Raw genomic sequence first — 22183 nt, forward strand, 5'->3', positions numbered from 1 at the left:
ACAGTTCAATATTTTATCTGTACAGTGTGTCATAGGCTGAGCTCCATGTTTGGTAATAAATAAAAGTTGAGCTGTAACGAAGTTGCTGCTGGACAGAACTATTGTGTATTTGTAACAAAGGTGATCTGACCCCGTGTATTGATTCATCACAAACCAGCCTCTTTTCAAGACTTATTTACATATTCAATCCAGCAAATTTGTTAATCCTACCAAATTTTAAACTACCAAATCAGTATCTCAACACAAAAGCAGAAAAACTCCACTAGGGACCACACTACTTTTGCAACAACAGGCTTTACTAATTAATATGTACACAGAAATTAAGTCAAAGCTCCTTTATTAAAGAAACAAAGCAAGCACAATTTTCTTTATGACTCAGTAATCCCCTAAAGAAAAGTCAGCCACATCTAAATGACATGTTTCTGATATTCCTTTCGAAAATCTTTATAGCCAGGTCTAATATTTACTGCTGATATTTCATCTGACATTACACTTAATACAGAATTAACATTGATGGGAAAAAGAAAAAACAAAAAGCAAACAAAATAGAAAAATCAATATGCCAAATTTTAAACATTAAGATACAATGATACAGAAAGATCTAAAACTATAATACGCAGTTGTTTTCCAGGACACTTCTTGGCTATTGTTCAGTACTGGGAATACTCCTTGCTCTCTAGTTTGGCAATGATTCGCTCCAGCTGTCTTTTAGCTTCACATTGTGGGAAGTTACTCATTTCATAGTACTGGGGTGCAATCTTCACCAGCCTGTAACAGAAGAAAGAAGAGCATGAATGAGTCTGTCAGGATCTGTCTCATTTACAATAAAAGCTCACGTATATTAAATGTATCTTTATGAACCTGTATTACTAAAATGTTTAATCTCTGCATACATACCACTCTGGTTTGATGTCTGTGCAAGTGCGGATGTAGTTTTTGGTGGTGAGGACAAATTCATTGTAGAGCACCCACTCAGGCTTGTGGTCCAAGACTGTAGATGGGTGCAGTTGGACCACTTGGTTGTCTTTGACTGTGAGGTAATGGCCTGTGCGCTCCAAATGAGCCACCTGGAGGATAAAAAGAAAAATAAATAAATATATACACACATATATACACACACAAGGCATAGAGGGATATTAGTACACAAACATCTCTGGTGCAAACGTTAGTTATATCCTGTATAACATTAGATCAGCGTCTTACCAAAGAACTATTTAACCATGTACTAATGTTTGTTTACCTGCATGAAGAAGCCGGTGCAAAGCGCTCGGCGGATGTTGATGTAGTAATCTCTGCTGGTGAACTCTGTGCTCCGGCGGGGTAGGTTGAAGCGGTCCATGATCCTGGACAGCTGCTGCCGCACGTTGTCAGCAGACATCAGTGAACGGTAGTTGACAAAGTTGTCATAGCACCACTGATTAGACTCATGGTCTGGAAAAAGTATAACAAGGATTCAGACATTTGGTTAAGTGTCAAGTCTTTACACTTTCAAAAAAGGTATGAGAAGCCTTTATTTTTACAACAAATTTAAAGCTGCACTAATCAAGATTTTTAAATTAACAATGGATCAAATGACTGTGTTTAATGTAAAAAGGAGCCGCTTATAATAACAAACCCACAGAGAATTATCAACCAAATTTGCAATCACTTCCTTTACGAAAGATTTTAGTGTATTTTGGAACAATGTTTTGGTTCTCTGGCCCTCAGCTCCACTCTGATCAACACTGACAGTTGTTTTCAGTAAAAAAGCTCCGATAAACCAACTCTACCTGCCCAGCAATAAACAAACAAAGTTAGCAACTAGCTGGTGGACACAGTGGAGCATCTACAGTATGAAGCCAAGGACACATTTTTTCACAACTCGGTGGAGACCAAACAAGAGCATTTTAGTGCCGTAACATGATGATGATAAAAACAGAGGTGTGACGCAAAACTAAAAGCCCGCCTCTACTCAAAAACTGCTTATTGTTACTTCTCTTGGATGTTTGACCTTCACTGCGCAGAAAGATGCATGTGCAGAGTTTGACACAAGAAGGCTGTTTTATCATTCAGCTGCTGAAGAGGGAAACTTTCTCTGTGCTCACCTTAAATGTTGTGACATCACAACTAGTTTGGAAGCCAATCATGGTCCAATATACAACTTACACAAGTGTGATGTTGAAACTTGTTGAAAGCCTCCAATGCATTTATGCGAACAGACTTTTCAGTGAAGTATGAGACATCTTTTGTCCAGCAATTAAACTTTTCAAATGAAAAATATTTGCATGTTCATAGAGGAGATGTAATTTTAAGAATTTGTATTAAGGTAGTTCAACTTTTTTGTGACAAACAAATGCTTATTTCATGTATATTTATGTCATGAAATATGTCTCAAGGGGATCTTTAAGACTGATGCTCACTTTGTTTGAAGGCGTGGTAGACGTTGAGCAGCGTCAAGTGGTCTCCGTCGATGTGCGCAAACCTCATCTTGGACTCGTCTGCTGCCTTCTTAGCCTCCGTGGGGCGGACAAAACACTGTGGGACTAAACAAGGTTGGTATGGGCCCCAACAAAGCCGCCCATAGGGATGAGTCAAACATTCACAGAAAAATGGAGTAAAGCCTATGATGCTAGGGCACTCGACACTGCGTTGGGACAGGGCAGGACCACAAGCTCTATCAAAGGGGTCTGCAGTCTTTTCTCATGGTCTTTCCCAACTGTAATGGCTATTAGCTCGTAGAGAGGGGGGTCATTTAACCACATCTGTAAAACAAGAGTTTTCACACAACTACAAAGTGTTAGGGACACCAGCAATGTTTTAACTTTTCAAGATTCAGAAATGTTTTGGTATTGTTACATAATGGTTAAGCCTTTAAGAGAGCAGATAATTAAAATACTTCCATAACATAACGATAATAGTTAAAATTCACAATGCATTATCTAAATGAAAAGAAAATTCTGATAAATGCGATGAATATGAAAATATTTAAGTGGTGCCTGCCCTATCCACTTGCTTTGGTGATGAAACACTCGTGAAAAAGCTCAAACTCACTATTCAATAAACAGAGTACATATTATGGCCATAACAAATTAAAACAAAAATAAAATTAGTTACTAATTAAAATTTGTCAATGCAAAATACAAATACAAAATTGACTGTCACTTCAAGGAGAGCTTTAACATTTAAGTGAAGCTGTCCAGAGTGAAAGGCATTCCCACCAAAATTGAATTTATGGATAAAAAAGTATTTTTGACGGTGACTGACTTATGAGTTCACGTTGGGGGTGCATGGCTTAAAAAAAAAAAAAAAAAAAAAAAAAAAAAAAGGTATGCAGATTAGGTTATTCGATATTATGATAAAATAACAATGATTATACATACAATATATTCCCTATACAATATTTCCTTAGGAAGAATGAAAATCTTTGTTTAAAACTTGATCTTACTGTCACAAAACTCAAATATTTGTTCAAATTCAAATTAAATATATCACACAACTCTTCAACAACTAAACGCCTTATTCCTCACACTGGTCTTCCCCTCACTGCGTGCAATCTCAAAAGGAACAAAATTCAAATATTTGCCACTTTTTCACATTGAAATGTATCTCAAATTCAGAGGGTGCCTTAATATACTGTACAATCTGTACTTGTTTGTTGCCAACTGGTTTAAACAAAATTATTTTAAATTAAATTCAGAAACATTTTCATAGGACACTGGGCCAATACTTTGTTGTTACGTATTTCATGGAAATTAAAAACATGAAAAACTTCAATACCAAATGAAACATATAGTTATGTATGATTAATAGTCCTGCCTTAATGCATGTGTTCCAAAATGCATGCACAAACTAAATTCTAGGTGGGACACTCCTCCCCCCCAATACCACCAGTGAATAGTAGTGTGTTTAAGCCCAAGAGCATTGGCCTACAGAAGGCAAGGAAGATGTCAGCCCAGTCCTGGGCATTACCTGACAGCATGGCAGTAATGGAAAGGATCTCGTTAGAGCAGTTAAACTCGCAGCTGGCAATGACCATCTTAGCCAGCTGGGGGTCCAAAGGAAACTCTGCCATCATGGACCCCAGCTCCGTCAGGTCACCGTCATCGTTGAGAGCTGCCAGGTAATTCAGCAGCTCAAGGGCCCTCATCAGTGTCTCAGGAGCTGCAGAGGTAGGAGGCAGATAGAAAGGTCAGCGTGTCATGCCTAAGTAGAGATTAATAAATGTTTCATCATTCAATCAAACTAATGCAGATAAACTGACCTGGTGGATCCATGAAGTCAAAGTGCACAAGGTCATCGATACCCAGCTTTTTCAGTTGCAGCACAACAGATCCCAAGTTGGATCGAAGAATCTCAGGGTATGTGTTATCCTGGAGTGGGAGTGTTTACAATGTTAAACAACAAAAAACAATCATGAATGTGCAAACGATATCTGTATTCATTCTAAGAACAGGCTAAACTAACTGAGGTCTTGTTTTCGTCTACCTTCAAATCTCAAAAAGTGAAGACGACAAGAAGTCTGTGTAACTGTTGCCACTTGCCTGCATCTCTGTTTTGTAGGCCTTCTCTGTGTAGAGGCGGAAACATTTCCCCGGACGTGTTCTGCCGGCTCGTCCCGCCCTCTGCTGGGCAGAAGCTTTACTGATGGCCGTGACGAGCAAGGACTCAACTCTGATACGGGGATTGTAAACCTGGACACACATTCGAAAACACATTTAAGTGAAATGACTGACCTGGGATACACAAGGGACCACTAGCCCGGAAAAAAACATACTGTATCTGCATTTATACTCATGAGTTTTACATGAATATCTAAATTTTTATGTAGCACTATATTACACTCAGGATTAAATGCAATAAAATCCATAGAGGTGAGTTATGCTTTGCCCACCTTTTGCTTGGCAAATCCAGGATCAATGACAAACACCACCCCATCAATTGTCAGAGAGGTCTCAGCAATGTTTGTCGAAACCACAACCTGAGGATGAAGCAACAGGCTGTCAGATATGTTATCAAAATCTGATAAGTAGGCGCCAGTGGACACATAATGTAAAACCATCCACGGAGAAAGATGCATCATTTAATCTGGTGCAATACTGCTGTTAGAGTTCTGCTAAAAGTTCCTTTCATTTCATATCTATTTATAAAAAGGACAACGCACATTAATCAGCATTTCTGTAAATGTGCCAGTGTTAGCCTGCTGGCGAATTTTCAATAGCAGTCTTTTGGCGAGATGTTTAGAAACCAAATCTATCTGTTCTATATTGTTTAAAATATACCTTTCTTCCTATTGCACCGTTGGGCTTTCTTGGAGGAGGCGGCTCAAAGATCCTTTGCTGCTGCTGTGGTGGCAATGTGGAATACAGTGGGATGATTTTGATGTCTCCAACTTCAGGTCCAAGGTCATCTACCTCACGCTTGATCCGTTTGCAGGCCTCATCAATTTCCTGAAAGACAAATTAAACTTTGTGTGTTGAGGAAACAGAACAGTGAGCCTATAATGAGAATTCCACTAGACCAGTAATGCAAGCACCACGAGTCTTACCTCTTGACCAGTGAGAAAGAGAAGGCAGTCACCTTCATCTTCCTCACACATATGAATCTGGATGACGGTGCGGATCGCTGCCTCAAGGTAGTCTCGCTCTGGTTCGGGAGTGTAGAAAATCTCTACAGGGTGTGTACGCCCAGGAATAGTCAGGAGAGGGCAGTTGTCGAAGTACACCTGGAACTTCCCGGCATCTAGCGTGGCACTCATGACGATCACCTGCACGTGGAGGAGAACTTGGCTGTACGTGTTGTTTTTCCAACTTGTATTTGTTCTATGTAAAACACCAATACATCTTTATGTTTAAAACTGGTGTCAGCTCCAGAGCGCTTTTACTCCGATCAATAAATAAAACAGCACTGACAACATTTTAATGACATTCGCTTGATCAATTTAAGAGTAGGCTTAAGACTTTCCACTTTGATAAAGTTTATAGTTAGGGCTGGCTCATGTGAGTCCTGAACCATCCCTTAGTTATGCTGCTATAGGCCTAGACTGCTGGAAGACTTCCCATGATGCACCTCTCTCCCTCTCCATCTGTACGCATTCTTAACCCATTACTGTATGTTACTAACTCGACATCGTTTCTCTCCCATAGTTTTGTGCTTTCTCGTTTCTCTCTTCTGTTGCTTTCAGCAGGTATTTCTGCCACCGGAGCTGCAGAGTCTGGATGTATGATTGAAAGGCACCTGCTGCCCCCTTGTTCCTGCTCAACACCCGCTGCTACTACTACCATTACTATTATTTTTCATCTCTATGTGAAATTTGCATTGTGCTACTGTTTTCTTTCCTCCTGCTACATGCAATTCTGTTTTACTATGTGTGAACTACCACACTCCTCTTCATCTGTTGAAAGTGTTCAATACTAAATAAACAATGTATGGCAAGAACAAAAATGCGACTAGAATCTAAAAAAGGACCAGCGAAGTCTTCAGCCTGTGCCGTAAAGCATGTATTTCCTATTCCATTAATTATACGCCATGCTCTAAAGCGATCTGTAGTGTCTAATTTAAACAAATGATAAAGTAATTAAAATCAGCACACTTGCTTTTACAACGTTCTAACTGAATAGATATTCTCCCAAGGACTTGCAACACTGTTAAACTCTCCCTTTGAAATTTGAATTTTTTTTACATTAGAAAACATTTCGGGCCAAAATGCAGGTCCTTGGGAGGCACAAATCACTGTTAGTTTTCTGGACACCTGTATGTGTTTTGGAAAATTATTCCTTTTCTTATCATAAATATTTTGTAAAGCACCTGGTTGTAGCAAAACCTAACATAAAAGGTAAGCAAATAATTCATTGCTTAAAAAATAAAAATAAAATAAAATCAATACCTTCAAATCTGCTCTTTGACGCACCACCTCTTTGAGTACTCCCATCAGGATATCTGTGGCCAGAGTTCGCTCGTGGGCCTCGTCCAGAATGATCACACCATATCGCTCCAGCAGCGGGTCATTCATAGCCTCTCTTAGTAACATACCATCTGTCATGTACCTAAAGAAATTACAGATGTGCTTTGTTAGATTGAAACGTTCTGGATTAAAACAAATAAGACATGATTGCTCTGTGCCTATAAAAAGCAGTAATTGTGCATTAGCAGACCTCAATCACTTACTTGAGTATAGTCTTGGCAGAGCTACAGTCCTCAAATCGGATGGAGTAGCCGACTTCCTGTCCAAGCATTACGTCCATTTCGTCTGCCACCCTTTGAGCCACACTCATAGCCGCCACTCTTCTGGGCTGAGTACAGGCCACCGCACGCTTAGGGCCAGGCAAGCCCCTCACCATGTCCACACACCACTGTGGGATCTGGAGATTGAAGCAAAGGTTGCAATTAATTCAGATTAAATAAGGAGAATACCAAATCCCTGTTAATTGTTTAACATACGGCAAAACTGAGCCATCATATCGGATATGATGTTACTTCAAAAGCTGTCAACAAGCAACACACAAGCTTTTAGTGTCCAGAACATAAGAGTCTGGCTGATTTATTGCATTTCAGACCTGTGTTGTCTTCCCAGAGCCAGTCTCTCCAACAAGGACAAAGCTCTGGTGACGTGTGATGATATCACTGAACCTCTCCTTGTACTCCCACACTGGAAGCTGTAACCTCTTCTTCAGGATCTCGTAGTAACGTGGAGTGTGCGGCAGGTTGGTGAATGGGTTGATCTGCTGGTGCATGGCCATCTGCTTGAGGGGTGGCAAGATTGGCTCGGCCACCGTGCTGTTAGACGGGACACTAGAAGGCTTCGGGTCTTTGTCCCGGTCTCTGTCCCTGTCCCGGTCCCTATCTCGGTCCCTGTCCCTGGAACGGTCCTCACGATCTCTGTCACGGTCCCTGTCTCTCCTGTCAACATCAGGGCAAGGCATCATTATAAATAAATAGGTCTATATTTTATATTTTCAAAGACACAATTTAAAAAAAAGGAAGCCTAAGGTTTGTTTTTAATGAATTGTGACCCAAGTACTAATATTGACCAATATATGCAAAACACCAATGCAATACATTTCAGCAGCATCACAGCTGAGCCTACCCCTGCAAAATAATAACACTGAATGACCGCCTTGTTAAAATATTATATTAACATATAACAACAATATATAAACATTACAACCATTCATGAAAGTAGGATTCACTGCAGGATTGTTGCAGGATTGTTAGACTGCATTAGTTTTAGCTAGGTGTAACGTTACCTAACGACACCGGCAACTGAGTGAAGTGACTTAATAAAACAGATTTTCTGGGTAATAACAGCCCTCAAAGTTTCGGTTAGCAACCATGCTAGCGCAATGGTAAGAACTGGGCTTGTAGGGAGCATCATAATAATGTCTAATAGTAGATTGCTATGTTAAGAACCAAATCACAGTCGTTTAATTTGTAAGTCAACTTAAGCTAGCTAGCTACGGTTGTTAGCAACTCGCTGACAACGTTAGCCGCGCGCGCACACACGTGCGTCAATGGTGAAGATAACGTAGCTAACGTAGATGCTTCGTTTGTTAGCTAGAGCCGTCCTCAATAGCTACATGTGGTTATTATACAATATATACAATGTAGCTAAATGCAATAACCTTACATGTATAAACCTGTATCAGAGGAACGTCCAGGTGCCGTTGAGGAGCAGAGGCTAAGACCAGAACTACAACATTGACAGCTCTGCTTTTATTGTCTCGGTTCTTACTATAAATCCATGGTGGCTATTAGCCAAATTAACTAGCATAAGCTAACAGTTAGCTAGTACCTAGATGGTTAAAGCAGACATGTTAACTTTGGAGCTTCACCTACCCTTCAGACCTCTTCTTACTGGCGGAGTAGTCATCACCCAAATCCAGACGGTGTCTCTTGGACATTTTTAGGAAAAAATGTATCTTATATATAATCTATTAACGCGAACACAATTCTACCGGGCAATATGGAACTAACTTGGTTTCCAGATTCCTGCGCTTCTGTTTTCCGCTTTTCAAATTGTTTTTTCAGCGGCTGTGCGGATTACATTACCGCCGCCTGCTGGTCTGGAGTGTGGACTGGCATTTACAACACACAGGCAAGGCTGGATCACCAACTGAGCCCCAGAACCAAAGGCTTTAGGTTTGTCAAATGGTTCGTGATAATTTAATTGAAAATTTGTATAGGATTACGCACAACTATAGCACAATATTCACTGACACGTAAGTATAACGTCAAACCAATAATGTCTTGAAAATAGTTTCTTTGTCAAAATCTAGTTTTAAGACCTTCATTATTTCTGTTTTGTGCTTATATGAATTAATTAATAGACATAGACCCAATGTCATGCATACAACTATGTCCAGCCTGCATGGGCTTACAAGACACCACAAATTCATAAAGGCCAGATCCAGATCCTGCATATACTGTACATTTTCAAACAATACTACAAAAGGTCCAAAAATAAAGACAACCAATTAAATTATTTTCATAATATGTTTTTCATACATCACTGACAAAACTGTGTAATACTGGAGAATAAATACCGATTAAACAACTCATCTTGCCTTCATTTTGCAGGCTTTTGTTCTGCAACTTAAACGCATAATAAAAAAAACTAAAAATCAATTCCAATGTATGATCATTTAAGAATATTTCAGGGTTTTGTCAACCCATTTTATGTAACATTTACACTCACAAATCATCACAGTATGTACAATACAAAAGAAAATGGAACTCACTTTCCACTTCTCTTAATTCACACTTCTCTAATCTGTTCTCCTCCTTAATATGTTTGAATATGTTGCAGGCTCCTTAATTAACGTGTTTCATCATATTACCACACAGCACTGGGGTTAGGTAGTATTCTAGCATAGGAAACATGTACAAATTGCAGAGAGAGTGGGAAGAACAAGGGGGTTAATTGAGGCAGAGTGGTTCATTTTTGCCCTGGACCCCCTAGCAGCCCCCAGGGGTGGAACAAAGGGGCATATCTGTCCCACAGTGCCCCTCTACCTTAAAGTAGCTATATGGCATCCAGATGAACCCCAACCTATATAAGAAAAAATACATATTATGTCCTGTTTAAGGAGATTATTTAGGCAGCTGACAGGTGATGTTGGGCCACATCCGTCCTAAAAGTAGAAACCAGTGCTGGAAAGTAACTGAGCAGCTTACATTTGCTGAAGTACAATTCTGATCCTAACTTTAGTATTTAAATGTTATACAGTTATATACCCCACTACATTTCAGAGGTAAACGATATATATAACATGCATTGTTATATAGTAAACCAAACTACCCAACAGTATATAACATTTTAAAAATTAGTTCCACTTCGACCAGCAGCAAAATTAAAAATGCTCCATATACACATGAATGCATCAGTAATATTACAACACTGATATCGGCCATTCTACCTGCATAATGAGTACTTTTACTTCAAATGGTAAATGGACTGTACTTGTATAGCGCCTTTCTAGTCTTCCGACCACTCAAAGTGCTTTACACACTACATATCACATTCACCCCATTCACACACTGATTGCAGGTGCCAACTGCTCATCAGTTCAAAGAAACAAACTAATCATTCACACACACTCACACACAGCCCTGTGGAGCAATTTGGGGTTCAGTGTCTTGCCTAAGGACCCTTCGACATGTGGGCCGGGGTTCGACCCGCTCTTCCACTAAGCCACAGCCGCTTTAGGTACATTTTGTTGAAAACATGCTTTTACGTAAGTAAAAGTGTTAACATGTGTTCAACATTTTTAGAGTATTTGTTTAAACTGTAGTATTGCTACTTGACTACTTTGCTCCACCACTGGCAGTATTGTAAACTGACCCTTTTGTGTTAGTTGTGCATTTATGCAACATTTTCAGTCTTTCCACTTTTCTCGATAGTGGGAAAGGCAACGACCTATCTGTAAGACTTACGCAAAAGTAATCTACATTCACTTGGTTATTATTCTTCACACTTGTTGGATGTTACAGCTGTTTTGAGGGTTGTTTAAGGGGGAGGAGTTTCTGTCTCTGGCGTAATTAACTGCAGCTCTACATGTTATTAAGATTATTCAATAAACAGGCCTCTAGACCAACATGAGCTGAAGAAAACAGGTTCGGCTGGAGAAAACTATGGAAAGTAAACAGTAACCTATATGTGTTTTAAATTCTGGGGGGGAAAAAACTGACATCACGTCTGTTAAGACCTCTGCTCCACCTTCAGAAAACAACGCCTACTGACACGCTTATACAAGACTTTTATGGAACACACATCTCGACTCGTTTGACGATCAACACCGAGCGGGTTATCAGCTGTGCAACGTGTAAAGTTTTAGTTTTGCAGCAGTTTGATTATGCTGGCAATGAGCCTACACGGGTAAGTGGACTTTGCTCATGTATCTGAAGTATCTGCTTTTGGGCTGTTTAGTTAACTTTATTTGCAGGATGAAATACTGCGACATCATGTTTGTCTAGTGATAGGAACAGCCTGTGCGCTTCATTCGGCCCCTTATTCGTTGTCAGGGATAATACACTGTATACTAATATAATAATATACTTTATAGTCAACATTATGTTGTATGCATTCATTTTGAATAAGTCAATTTAGCCTATAGACAGGCACACGAGTTTGATGTAACGGGGCATATTAGAGTTGAGAAGTAACAGTCTCTGGAGTATTTGTGCGACTTTTTACTTTAACTTTTTCACTCAGCTACAGTCATAGAGAGGGAAAGTAACTAAGTGCATTTACTTAAGTACATTTTGGTGTACTAAATAACAATATAATAATAATATAATACCGTGAAAGGAGTTATTCTGCATAATGAGTACTTTTTTGATACTTAAGTACATTTTTCTTACTTTACTTCTGTATTAAGTAATGCATGACTTTTATCTGTAAGTAGGCCTATTTTTATAGTGTGGTGTTACTACTTTTACTTGAGTAAAGGATCTAAACAGGGCTTCACCACTGTACATTTCGGCTACTTGATGGGTATTTTCATGCAAAATATATGATGAGCTTATAAATATGAGGCACTGTCCTAATGATTTTAATATCTTTCAGGCCAATGAACATATTGGGAGCAGCACTGTTGGTTCTGCTGGCAGGCTGTCAACAATGTGTCTCAGCTGACAGTGACACTTTGGCTCCACCAGAGGTCTTGCAGCACAATGGCACTCTGTATGCAGCCTGCAAAATGAGACCCAGCACCTCACTACCTGAGGGTCTGCCCAAAGTGTACGGTCAGGTGCTGTTTAAGCAGGATTATCCTCAGGGAAAACTCAAAGTCCTTCTTCGGTTCAGTGGTTTCCCCAGAGAGGGTGATCCAGAGCCCAGAGCGGTTCACATCCATCAGTACGGAGACCTGAGCCAGGGGTGTGACTCCACTGGTGGCCACTATAATCCACATGGTGTACATCACCCCAACCACCCTGGAGACTTTGGTAATTTTGAGCCCCAGCAAGGAAAAATCAATACGGAAATAGAATCTGAGGCAACACTGTTTGGAAGGATGTCTGTGATCGGAAGAGCATTGGTGGTCCACGAAAAGATAGATGACTTGGGGCGTGGTGGAGACGCCGGGAGCCTGCTGCATGGAAACGCAGGCCGGAGGCTTGGCTGCTGCATTATTGGGATTTCCTCCCCCAATCTCTGGAATAGGCACAATAAGCTGTATAATAGTCGGCTGAGGAACAGAAATTAATCTTACAGTAGTGTCATATACTGCAGGTCAGCTTACAGATTTAGCCTTTGTATCCATTGCATTCCTTGACCAATACAAAGAAAAATCAATGACTCAATCAAATCCCCATTCTCCAAACACTCTGGTCTAGGCCAACTTCAACTACGAGTTTTCTCTTAGTTACTAAGAATAAAATACAATAATTCAGATGTTACATATTTATTTAGCCACGCTATAGAGGTGCGGTTGGTTGGTCAGTCCACCACTTTGGTCCAGACTAAATATCTCAACAACTTTTGGATTGATTCCCATGAAATTTGCTACAGACATCCATGCTTCCTAGAGAATGAATCCTGACTTTGGTGATCCTCTGACTATTTGTCCAATACTTTATTTTATAACCAAATACTCGCAAAAATGATATTCCCATCAGCCTCAGCTGAACTTTGTTTAGTGCTAATTAGCAAATGTTAGCATGCCAACATGCTAAACTAAGATGGTGAACAGGGTAAACATTACACCATGTTACCATTACCATTTGCGAACAGCGAATGCTGTTAGCATTTAGCTTAAAGAAACTGCATTACATAGTTTTAAGCTTTACCTTCAGGGCAACATGTCACAATATATCAAATCTTGATGGACATCTTGTTTTGGATTCTATTCTTGAAACAGTTTTCCCAGTCACAAAAAACAGTAGTTTAAAATTATTTATTTTGCAGAAATAAATCCATTTTGTCCACATTTTTGTACACATTCAACACATATGGCTCTATGTAATTTCTATCTGGTGAGTTAATAATATTTTTCACCACGAAAACACAATCAGGACATCAGTACTGATAATCTAGATGAAGTGACTTTGTTGTGTTATAGACTAATAAATACTGTAAATGTATTCTTAACTAAGATCTGTTTGTTCAACGTCAACTGACAAATTGTTGTAAATCATCAAATATTTGTTTTGAAGACATCTGTCAAGGAATGAAATAAAAGCATGGATTAAAAAAGAAAATGCAACTATCTGTAATTAATAGTATATTGTCATGCAGCATTTTATATAGCTTTGATAATATTGCGTTTTCATGATTGAAAATAAAAACTTGTGTAAGGACATTTAGTTTTAAACAAAATGACTGTAGCCTCTAGACAGAATCTGCTAGCAAAAAAGCAGAGTGAGTAAATGTCCCACAATATAAATCTTAAGACGATAATAAGAAATAAAAGTGTTTGGAAATGTTTGTATTATGTTTGAAGAAACAAAATAAACTGTCTATTGTTGATGTAGTAATCAATAAGATATGGTAGGTTTCTTTAACGTCAATGCTGAAGCGTGGACAGAGGTAGAAAGATAAAGGAGAAGTTTCAGACAAACAATTCATTGCTAAGCGACACCAGATCTTTCTGTTCATGGTCAACTGAGAGCAGCAACTGCACTTTGTCCCTCTTTGAACTCATTTCTATGTGAAACAAAACCTGAAGTCTTACTCCGGAGTTAACAGCAGAAATTTTATGCAAATTACATTCTCCTTCACTGTTGAGTTCAAGTTCAGTCTCTCAGTCAGAGCAAGAATTCCCACGACTCAAGTAAATGATCGAGCACGTTATGATCAAAGGCATAAAAATCTAAATCATCACACCTATGTTGCGTGATAGCCATATCAGCCACATTCCATAGCCCCTTTTGCTACTTTTTAATCACCATAGATCACTATTTCTTCACTCTCCACCTCTGATACATACACAATGTATAGCTTCCAACTTTGGCAACAATTAGGGAATAACCCTTTTTCTGTTTCAGCATGACAATGTTGCAAAGCAAGATCGATACAAAAATGGTTTTCCCAATTTGGTGTGGAAGAACTTAAAAAACCCTGCACAGAGTTCTGACCTCAAACTCATCCAACATCTTTTGGATTAACTGGAACATCGACTGCGAGCCAGGCCAAACCTCACTAATGCTCGTCCACATACTTTGGGCCATGTATTGTAATTTATCAGTTTAAAAGGTGGGACGACATACAGTAAGACTCCCCAAAAAATAATTTTGAAACAGACAACTGTGTTACTTTTGTAATGTAGTGGTCATTACAACACACCACCTGTCAATCATAACAGCTCGGGAGTGTCACTTTGTCCTGATTTTTTTCATTATTCATAAAAAAGAATAAAGTAGCATCACATTATAAATGAATCTTTCATCATTATCTTTCCTATGCTTAGACTTCCTGACTAACACAAACGTCTGTCTCATCTGAAAGCTTTGTCTCCGGGTTTGACTGGACGTCCTCCTGCTCTTCGGCAAAGCCTGCAGTGGATATAACGTTATTGATGTTTTCCCCTGTTAGAATACACTCCATTTCAACAGTTTCCACCCCTTCGGTGCATTCTTCGGACTCACCCTGTCCTCCTCCCGTGGGGTCAGAGCTCTCTAAGGTTTGCTGTAAGTGGCAGAGGTCTGACCGAGGGTGTGTGCTCACATCTGTCACTGTGGGAGGGGAACCACTCAGGCACTCCTCTTCTTTTGACCGGTGACTCATTAAAGCCGTTAAATCAATTGTGATCTGCGATTGACCAATGGCACGAGACTCTTCACTGTCTGGTGTTTCTGGCTCTTCGTCAGCTGACTGGTACAAGGGGTTCTGCTGGCGTGTCTCCTCGCTGGATGGCGACGGTGCCTCCTGGTGAAGTTCCTCTTGCACTGGTGTTCCACTCTCTTGGTTTGGGACTTCTGCGGAGCTCTGCTGATCGACAGCTATCTCTTCTGACCCTTCATCACCTGTAAGAATCAAAGATTTAAGAAATATAATCTCACCAGAACGACAGACAGCGTACGCTGACAGAAGTATAGTCACACTGAATATTCACCTTCCTGTCCAGGAGACTCTGTTGACTCAGCCTGCTGAGTATTCAGGATGATGGTGTCTTTTCCTCCTATTATGACAAAACATTATTTAAAGTAAGCCTTTATAAAAGTGGTAGAAATGTAGTCATCCGTATATCACTACTTAAAGCTGTTGGATTGGATAGATATGAGTAAATGTGATTTGGGTAGATATGAGAAGTGATGGAAAAAGATGGAAGTTCAAAGGTTAAAAAGAATATGACATAGTTATGAGAGCAACATACTTCCATATATTCCCAGAGACACATTATAAGTCAGGCCTCCAGGTAGCAAGAAACAGAAGGACAGAAGAAAGGATAAGGAGTGTAAATTATTGTAAACAGTATGTTGAATACAGGCTTCAAAGAAACACAATAGTCTCAGTATATTAAGATACTTATGTCCACCTGGCAGGCTCCATAATCCAGACATTTCTAATGTTTTTAGTTTCTTCTCCAGCTCTGCTACTCGATTTCCAAGAATCCTAACGACAAAATACACAAAAAAATTCACACATTCTGTCTGGCATCCAAGTTAGTGATAGTGAGCCTGGAAAGAGTGAGAAAGTGTTTAGTATGAGATGGAGTACTTGTTGATTTGGCGTTGGTGCTGAATCACCATGTTCTTCTCGTGGATAGTTTCCAGTAGAGCCGTGGCCAGAGACTTGAGGTCTGAGATGGACTGAGGAGTCACCGGCAAACTGCAACCGCTTTCTTCAGACAGTAACAATTCCTTCACTGCGAACACGCATCATTAGTCACAGTTTAAGTACAGACACCATATGCTGTCTTCAGATTAAAGAAACGCACAACATTTTTCTTGTTTTGTGACACTGTACATACTGAAGTGTGACAGTTTATATAAATATGATCCTTCTGACCTTGTTTAGCAGAGAGCACCCCAGTCAGTGCACTACTATTAGCTTTCCCACAGATTTTAGAGTTTTTCCTACAGTCCAGGGCACTCTGAAATCAGTGAAAAGCATTATTGAGCATGAGAGGTTTCTGTTTCTTCTTTTTAATAAACACACATTCTCTAACATTTGTAAAAAAGTTAAGTGGCTCTGTTTTTATAGAATTGAGAAACAATAAAAAAATGTTTAAATATAAATGTAGGAGTAAAATATTGAAGAAATAAAAATTACCAAAACATGTAGCTACCTTGTACTTCACCAGATTTGTTTTGAGCAAGTTGATTTCTTCTTGAAGTTGACTGAAGCGCTCATGCAAATACCTGAAACATTATTAAACTTAAATCAGTTCTATCATCAATCTGTTTACACAGGAAAGAAGCCTTCACATTTATGACTCAGTAAAATCCAAATATCATTATGTTGTGATCTATTTTATTTAACAGCTAAATATACATAAATACATAAGCATATTATCAGAAATATACACATCATTTCATTGAACTAGTTAAGTAGCAGTGGGACAACAGTGTTTCAACAGCATTCCAGACTCAAAACTTAGAGATTGTTCCTTTAACTGTGGACATTGCTGCAGATACTCTTATATTTCTAACAGTGAGGCACCAATAAAATATTTTTAAGAGTAAGAGTAACAAACCTGTTCTCCATGCAGAGTGCATCTATGTCTAAAATCCGTATCTCATCGTTGCCCACGATGTGGTTCATTTCCACATTGAGGCGATGAGCCTTCTGCTGAAACACGACACGCTCCGCTCGTACGTCCTGAAGCTCGTCTGTGAGCGACTTCACACTGTGCTCCAGAACCTCGTTCTACAGCAACGAAAAACACAAAAACACACTGTGTAAGTACATAAACTGTGACTTCATCTACTAATGCTGCACTTTGTTCTTGCACATAGGTAGAATATTTGATCCACTTATATTTCTCTTTCTCTTTGTGACTATTTGATGGAAACTATCACACTAACTGTATCCTGTTTCATTCTTTTCTCCAGATGTTTGGCATACTTTTCCATTATTATCATATCTTGTTGTGATTTATCACTGTGATAAATCTGTCAGAAATATATATAGTTGTGCCCTTGTGCCTCTGAGAGAGCCTCCTGTACTTGCATGGTACCTGTTCAGGAGAAATACTGACTCTTTGGAGGCTGGCTCAGTATTTTTATTACATTATTTTAATGTGAAGACTCTGCCTGAAATGCAAATGAAATTGAAATAATGGAAAACATGCTTAATATGACTGACGTGCTAAGATATGTTGCAGTTATATCAAAAGCTGCAATAATGACTCATAAAGCCCATAGAGGAGCTCATAACATGCTCAGCAACTACACTAAATACTAACTTTAAGTTTAATAAGATTTGTTAGCAGAATATCAGCTGTTATATTGATGTAACATATACAGTATATGTTACATGCAGTGCTGGAATGAAACTAAGTACATTCACTCAAAATTTGAGGTACTTCTACTTTACTTGAGTATTTTCTTTTCATGCCACTTTTATAAAATATGATGCATTGTTATGAATTAAACTACCCAACAGTATATACAAGTAGAGCTGAAGCAATTTATCAATTCACAGAAAATTAATTGGCAACTATTTGAATAATTGTTTGTTATTTTTACAAAAATTACAAACATTTTATGGTTTCAGCTTCTGAAATGTGAGGGTTTTCTGCTTTTCCTTTAAATTACTGACATTTATTTTTAATATTTTGGAATTGTTTTTTCCCCATTTTATTTGCATAATGATTACTTTTACATTATACTTAGTTTTACTTAAGTAACATTTTTCAATGCAACACTTGTAAGGATGTGTAATGGAGTATTTTTACAGTGTGGTATTAGTACATATACTTAAGTAAAGGATCTGAATACTTCCTCCACCACTGACTGTATGTGTATATGATATCACAAGAATGGTTTAATTACTTCCAAGTCTTCCTAGTTTGACATTTAGTTGACAGGATGTTGTTAAATATCACAGTGCTTTCAACTACAAGTCAGTAACTGAAAATCATCTGAAAAGCCTGAATCAGTACATTTAAAAAGACAGAAACCCAAGCAGTAGGCAGCGAGCCCCTGCTCTCACCTGTTCTCGAGCTCTTTCTAACTGTTTGACCAGATCCTCTCGTTCATGTGCAGGAAAGTGTCGAGCGCCAACCTCCTCGTCTCCCAGCCTTTGTTTGGTGATGGTCATTCGTAGGAGCTGTTGGGACAGAGAGATCCAGTTAGATTTTCCATTATTTTCTGCAGTTTTACAAACATGTGATTCTGCTTTATTTTATCTGATGACCTCATTTTTTTTTTGCATTCAAATGAGCTTGAACCCTACTCACTAAAATGAGATAAACTATTGGACATGTTGGAGATACATTCAAGGACAAAAAGACACACAAAGAGAAATGCACATACATTATAACCTAATTTGATTTTATTGCAACTTTCAGTATAGTGCACAGTATGATATGGTACCTTGTTATCACCTTGAGCTTCCACCAGTCTTTGTTTCAGCTCCTTCACCTCCTCAGAAAGCTGACTGCTTTTTTCTCTGGAGTCTCTCAGTAGCTGGGCCAAATTCACCTGAACAAGACAAGAACGTGAGGTCACATGAGCTATATGACACAGGCTTAATTCGGCTGTGAATGAATATAGCCAGGTTTGACATTTAAAGCTATACAGAACAAGGGTTTCACCTAAAGTGATAAAGAGCCTCCCATTAACCCTGGTAAATTTGTCCTTTTTGCACAAATAAAATCAAAGGGTTGTTATGAACACTGAGCAGCAACCATTCTCACCCACTGGTAGTGATGATAAAAACTGTTGGTTTGTATTACTAAACTGTGTGCAAAGCATAGTTGCTCCACTAACAGACAGCTGGGCTCACCTGGGTTGAATGCTGTGATTCTTCCCTTGGAATATTTTAGCATAAACCTTAAAGACACAGCCTCGTCCATAAACACAAGCAAAAACAAACAAAGTCCACTTACTTCTAGCCATTTGGAGCCTATGTGCAAATCTGCCAAATGCAATTTTAAGGAGCCTTTTCTATAATGTTAAAGTTGTATTTACCACAGTATGCATTTTTGTTAGACAGTGATGAACAAAGAACATCTGTATGTTAAAATCAACTTACTTGATTCCTTTTCTCAGGAGGCAAAGAGAGATCTCCATCCTATTAGTTATAAACACAGAGGAAATTGGCATTAAACGCAACATCTCCTAAATGTTATAGTGGGACGATGACTGTTATAGCACTCCTGATGCATCTTTAGGACTGTACACACAGAGAAGGCTTACAATGAGTTCTCTGTACTTCTTCTTGAGTCCTTGATGTCGCTCACGGAGCTGGTTGGCCATCAGTTTGTACTGATCCCTCTCCTGCTGGCAGGTGTCCAGCTCTTTAGACAGAATCAGGAGAGCTTCTTTCTTACTCTCCAACTTCTGCTTACAGATTAGGAACTGCATGTAAGAAGAAACGTTTTATAAGAAAGAGTAAAAAGTTAAAGGCATTTTTACATTATTATAGTGAAAGATACTAACTAGGTAGGCATCCCCCAAAGCCAGAAACTTAATATTGTTTTAACTGTATTTTAAAGAAGATATTGAAGCAGTGTGTGGCCAATATGAAAAACAATTTAAATCAGAATAACCACGTGAGACCTTCTGGTGATGATATTTATTATATTCCTGTTAAGGACCGCAACTAATGATTTTTAATTTTAATGATTTTCATTATTGATTAATCTGTCGATTATGTTTTTGACACAAACACATTTTCCCAGAGCCCAAGGTGTTGTCAAAGATATTCGATTTGCAATGGTTTAAAAACAGAGAAAAGCAGCAGATCCTCACAATTGAGAAGCTGAAACAAGTGAATGTGTGGCATTTTTGCTCGATAAATTAATTCAGTGATTAATCAATTATCAGGGCTGTTGTCAATTAATTTTCTGTTGATCAACTACTCATTTGAGACACTCATCCTGGTAGAAAAATACTTTATAATTTAGACAACAAAATGTTGTATCATGCTTCACAATATTTAAAAACAAAATCCCACAATAGAACAGCAATGTAAGTCATAAACAAACCTTACTGATATACTAGACAGTAATATTTGCATTTACTACATTATACTGGATATGTGTAAAATACAGACATGGGGGTGATCATAAATATATCATCTAAATGCATTGACTTAGACAGCGTATCAGTAATAACCACTGAAAAGTCAATACACCTGCAGTGTGCTGTATATTGTTTTACATGTCATCACATTTGTATGGCACCGGGCTCTGCAGGTACAAGGGAAAAAAGAGAGAAAAACACCTGCTTCCTTATCCACATTCCCAACAGGCTGAGAGAAACCAAAGCAGATTTAAGATTTAATCCTGTATATCCTGGAGGTTAGAGGGTATATTTTCACGTTCGTCTCCTTTCTGCGTCTCTACGGTCTCACCTCGCTGACCAGCCCCTGCCAGTCACTCTCGCTCCTCCTGAACGGATCCATCTCGCTCCGCGCGGCAGGAAAAAAAAAGGTTAATAATGACGCAAGGTGAGTTTTTCAAATAAGCATCACCATGTTGGATCTGGTCATCAGATTTAGAAACATTCTGCATCATCAAAACGGATTAGCTGATCGAGGAACACCGTCTGCATCACTTCCCACCGTCCCGACGTCAGAGAAGCGTCACGACGCATTTGGAAACCCTCGTAAAACTGGGAACTAAGCACTGACTGGCAACTGTAATATCTCTGAATGGAGACCTAAATTGTTCAAAAATAATTTAGTGTAACACTTTATAATGCAGCCCATGATTTACAGTGTAATTTTCTTGTATGAATCAGATTCCAATAAAGTACTCAGGCTATTGGTAGGCTACTTAAAAACAAAATTTCTTAAAAACAAGAGTAGGATTGGGCATTTGGAGGAAGAGAGAAATAAATTATAGCTTTAAATATTTTTGTAAATACTTAAGGAGTAAAGCACTTGAAAACAAAAGTTTGGTAAAAATGGTGTTTTATGACACTGAAATTCTCCTACAAAACCTACAAGGTAATTATATACAGTTATGTTGTGCTAACAAAAACCGTTTACGGGTACAGTAAGGTAACTGTTTTGTTTCCCAGTACTGTACCCCAAAGTTATCCAGTATTTACAAAAAATAAATAAGAAATAGAGTATCATTTATTTCCTCTTTCCTCTTAAATGGCCAATTGTTACTCACTTGTTCCCCATAGTTTTGTTTTCTTCCTCTGTACCTACATTTAAGTAGCAATAGGAACCTGTAATTGTCTTACTGGTGCCCAGTTCATACAACACAATTACACTGTAAATCGTGGACTGTAAAGTGTTACTGAAATTAGATGGGACAGTATGAAATTAGTAATCATATGAATAAATACAGATATAAATATATAATTTTATCTACTTACCTGCTTTTTCCAAGGCCAATAATGAACCTTTTAGGCTAAAAATGTGTAACATAGACTGTCACAATGACCTGCAATAAACTCTGTTCCTACGAAAAAGAACAGGATAAAATAATATATCTTATTGTGTCAATATATCATCAGTGGTGGAAGAAGTATTCCGATCCTTTACTTAAATAAAAATACTGATACCACACTGTGAAAATACTCCACTACAAGTAAAAGTCCTGCAATCAAAACCTTATTTAAGAAAAATATGTAAGTGTTATCA

General features: G+C 38.6%; 3 protein-coding genes across 7 annotated transcripts; 1 reads left to right on the forward strand and 2 right to left on the reverse strand.

Moving 5' to 3' along the window:
• Positions 1 to 320: 320 nt before the first annotated feature.
• LOC122872989 (pre-mRNA-splicing factor ATP-dependent RNA helicase DHX15) lies at positions 321 to 8992 on the reverse strand. Of its 2 annotated transcripts, XM_044189185.1 has the most exons (14): positions 8812 to 8988; positions 7533 to 7875; positions 7144 to 7337; positions 6863 to 7022; positions 5525 to 5743; positions 5259 to 5426; positions 4871 to 4957; positions 4521 to 4670; positions 4241 to 4349; positions 3949 to 4140; positions 2400 to 2522; positions 1241 to 1431; positions 898 to 1067; positions 321 to 768 (listed from the first exon to the last, which is right to left on the reverse strand). In XM_044189185.1, the coding sequence occupies exons 1-14, from the start codon at positions 8874 to 8876 to the stop codon at positions 651 to 653; spliced, it is 2289 nt and encodes a 762-aa protein (XP_044045120.1). In that variant the 5' UTR covers positions 8877 to 8988; the 3' UTR covers positions 321 to 650. The 2 variants fall into 2 exon arrangements, with proteins under 2 accessions (XP_044045120.1, XP_044045121.1); XM_044189186.1 differs by lacking the exons at positions 321 to 768; positions 898 to 1067; positions 1241 to 1431; positions 2400 to 2522 and adding an exon at positions 3101 to 3562 and having other exon boundaries at positions 3865 to 4140; positions 8812 to 8992.
• Positions 8993 to 10972: 1980 nt separating this feature from the next.
• On the forward strand, positions 10973 to 13679 carry LOC122873010 (extracellular superoxide dismutase [Cu-Zn]-like). Its single transcript, XM_044189234.1, has 2 exons — positions 10973 to 11350; positions 12041 to 13679. Exons 1-2 carry the CDS (start codon positions 11328 to 11330, stop codon positions 12678 to 12680), a joined length of 663 nt encoding a protein of 220 aa, XP_044045169.1. The 5' UTR covers positions 10973 to 11327; the 3' UTR covers positions 12681 to 13679.
• On the reverse strand, positions 13356 to 21200 carry LOC122872992 (coiled-coil domain-containing protein 149-like). 4 transcript variants are annotated; one of them, XM_044189197.1, is made up of 13 exons: positions 20939 to 21199; positions 19780 to 19941; positions 19616 to 19654; positions 18955 to 19062; positions 18572 to 18688; positions 17112 to 17284; positions 16704 to 16776; positions 16424 to 16508; positions 16133 to 16280; positions 15951 to 16027; positions 15789 to 15824; positions 15528 to 15593; positions 13356 to 15438 (listed from the first exon to the last, which is right to left on the reverse strand). In XM_044189197.1, the coding sequence occupies exons 1-13, from the start codon at positions 20987 to 20989 to the stop codon at positions 14879 to 14881; spliced, it is 1695 nt and encodes a 564-aa protein (XP_044045132.1). In that variant the 5' UTR covers positions 20990 to 21199; the 3' UTR covers positions 13356 to 14878. The 4 variants fall into 4 exon arrangements, with proteins under 4 accessions (XP_044045132.1, XP_044045130.1, XP_044045133.1 ...); XM_044189195.1 differs by having other exon boundaries at positions 15789 to 16027; positions 20939 to 21200; XM_044189198.1 differs by lacking the exon at positions 15789 to 15824.
• Between the last annotated feature and the right edge of the window lie 983 nt (positions 21201 to 22183).

Source organism: Siniperca chuatsi, linkage group LG3, assembly GCF_020085105.1.
Source record: "Siniperca chuatsi isolate FFG_IHB_CAS linkage group LG3, ASM2008510v1, whole genome shotgun sequence".
NCBI classification, from domain to species: Eukaryota; Metazoa; Chordata; class Actinopteri; order Centrarchiformes; family Sinipercidae; genus Siniperca; species Siniperca chuatsi.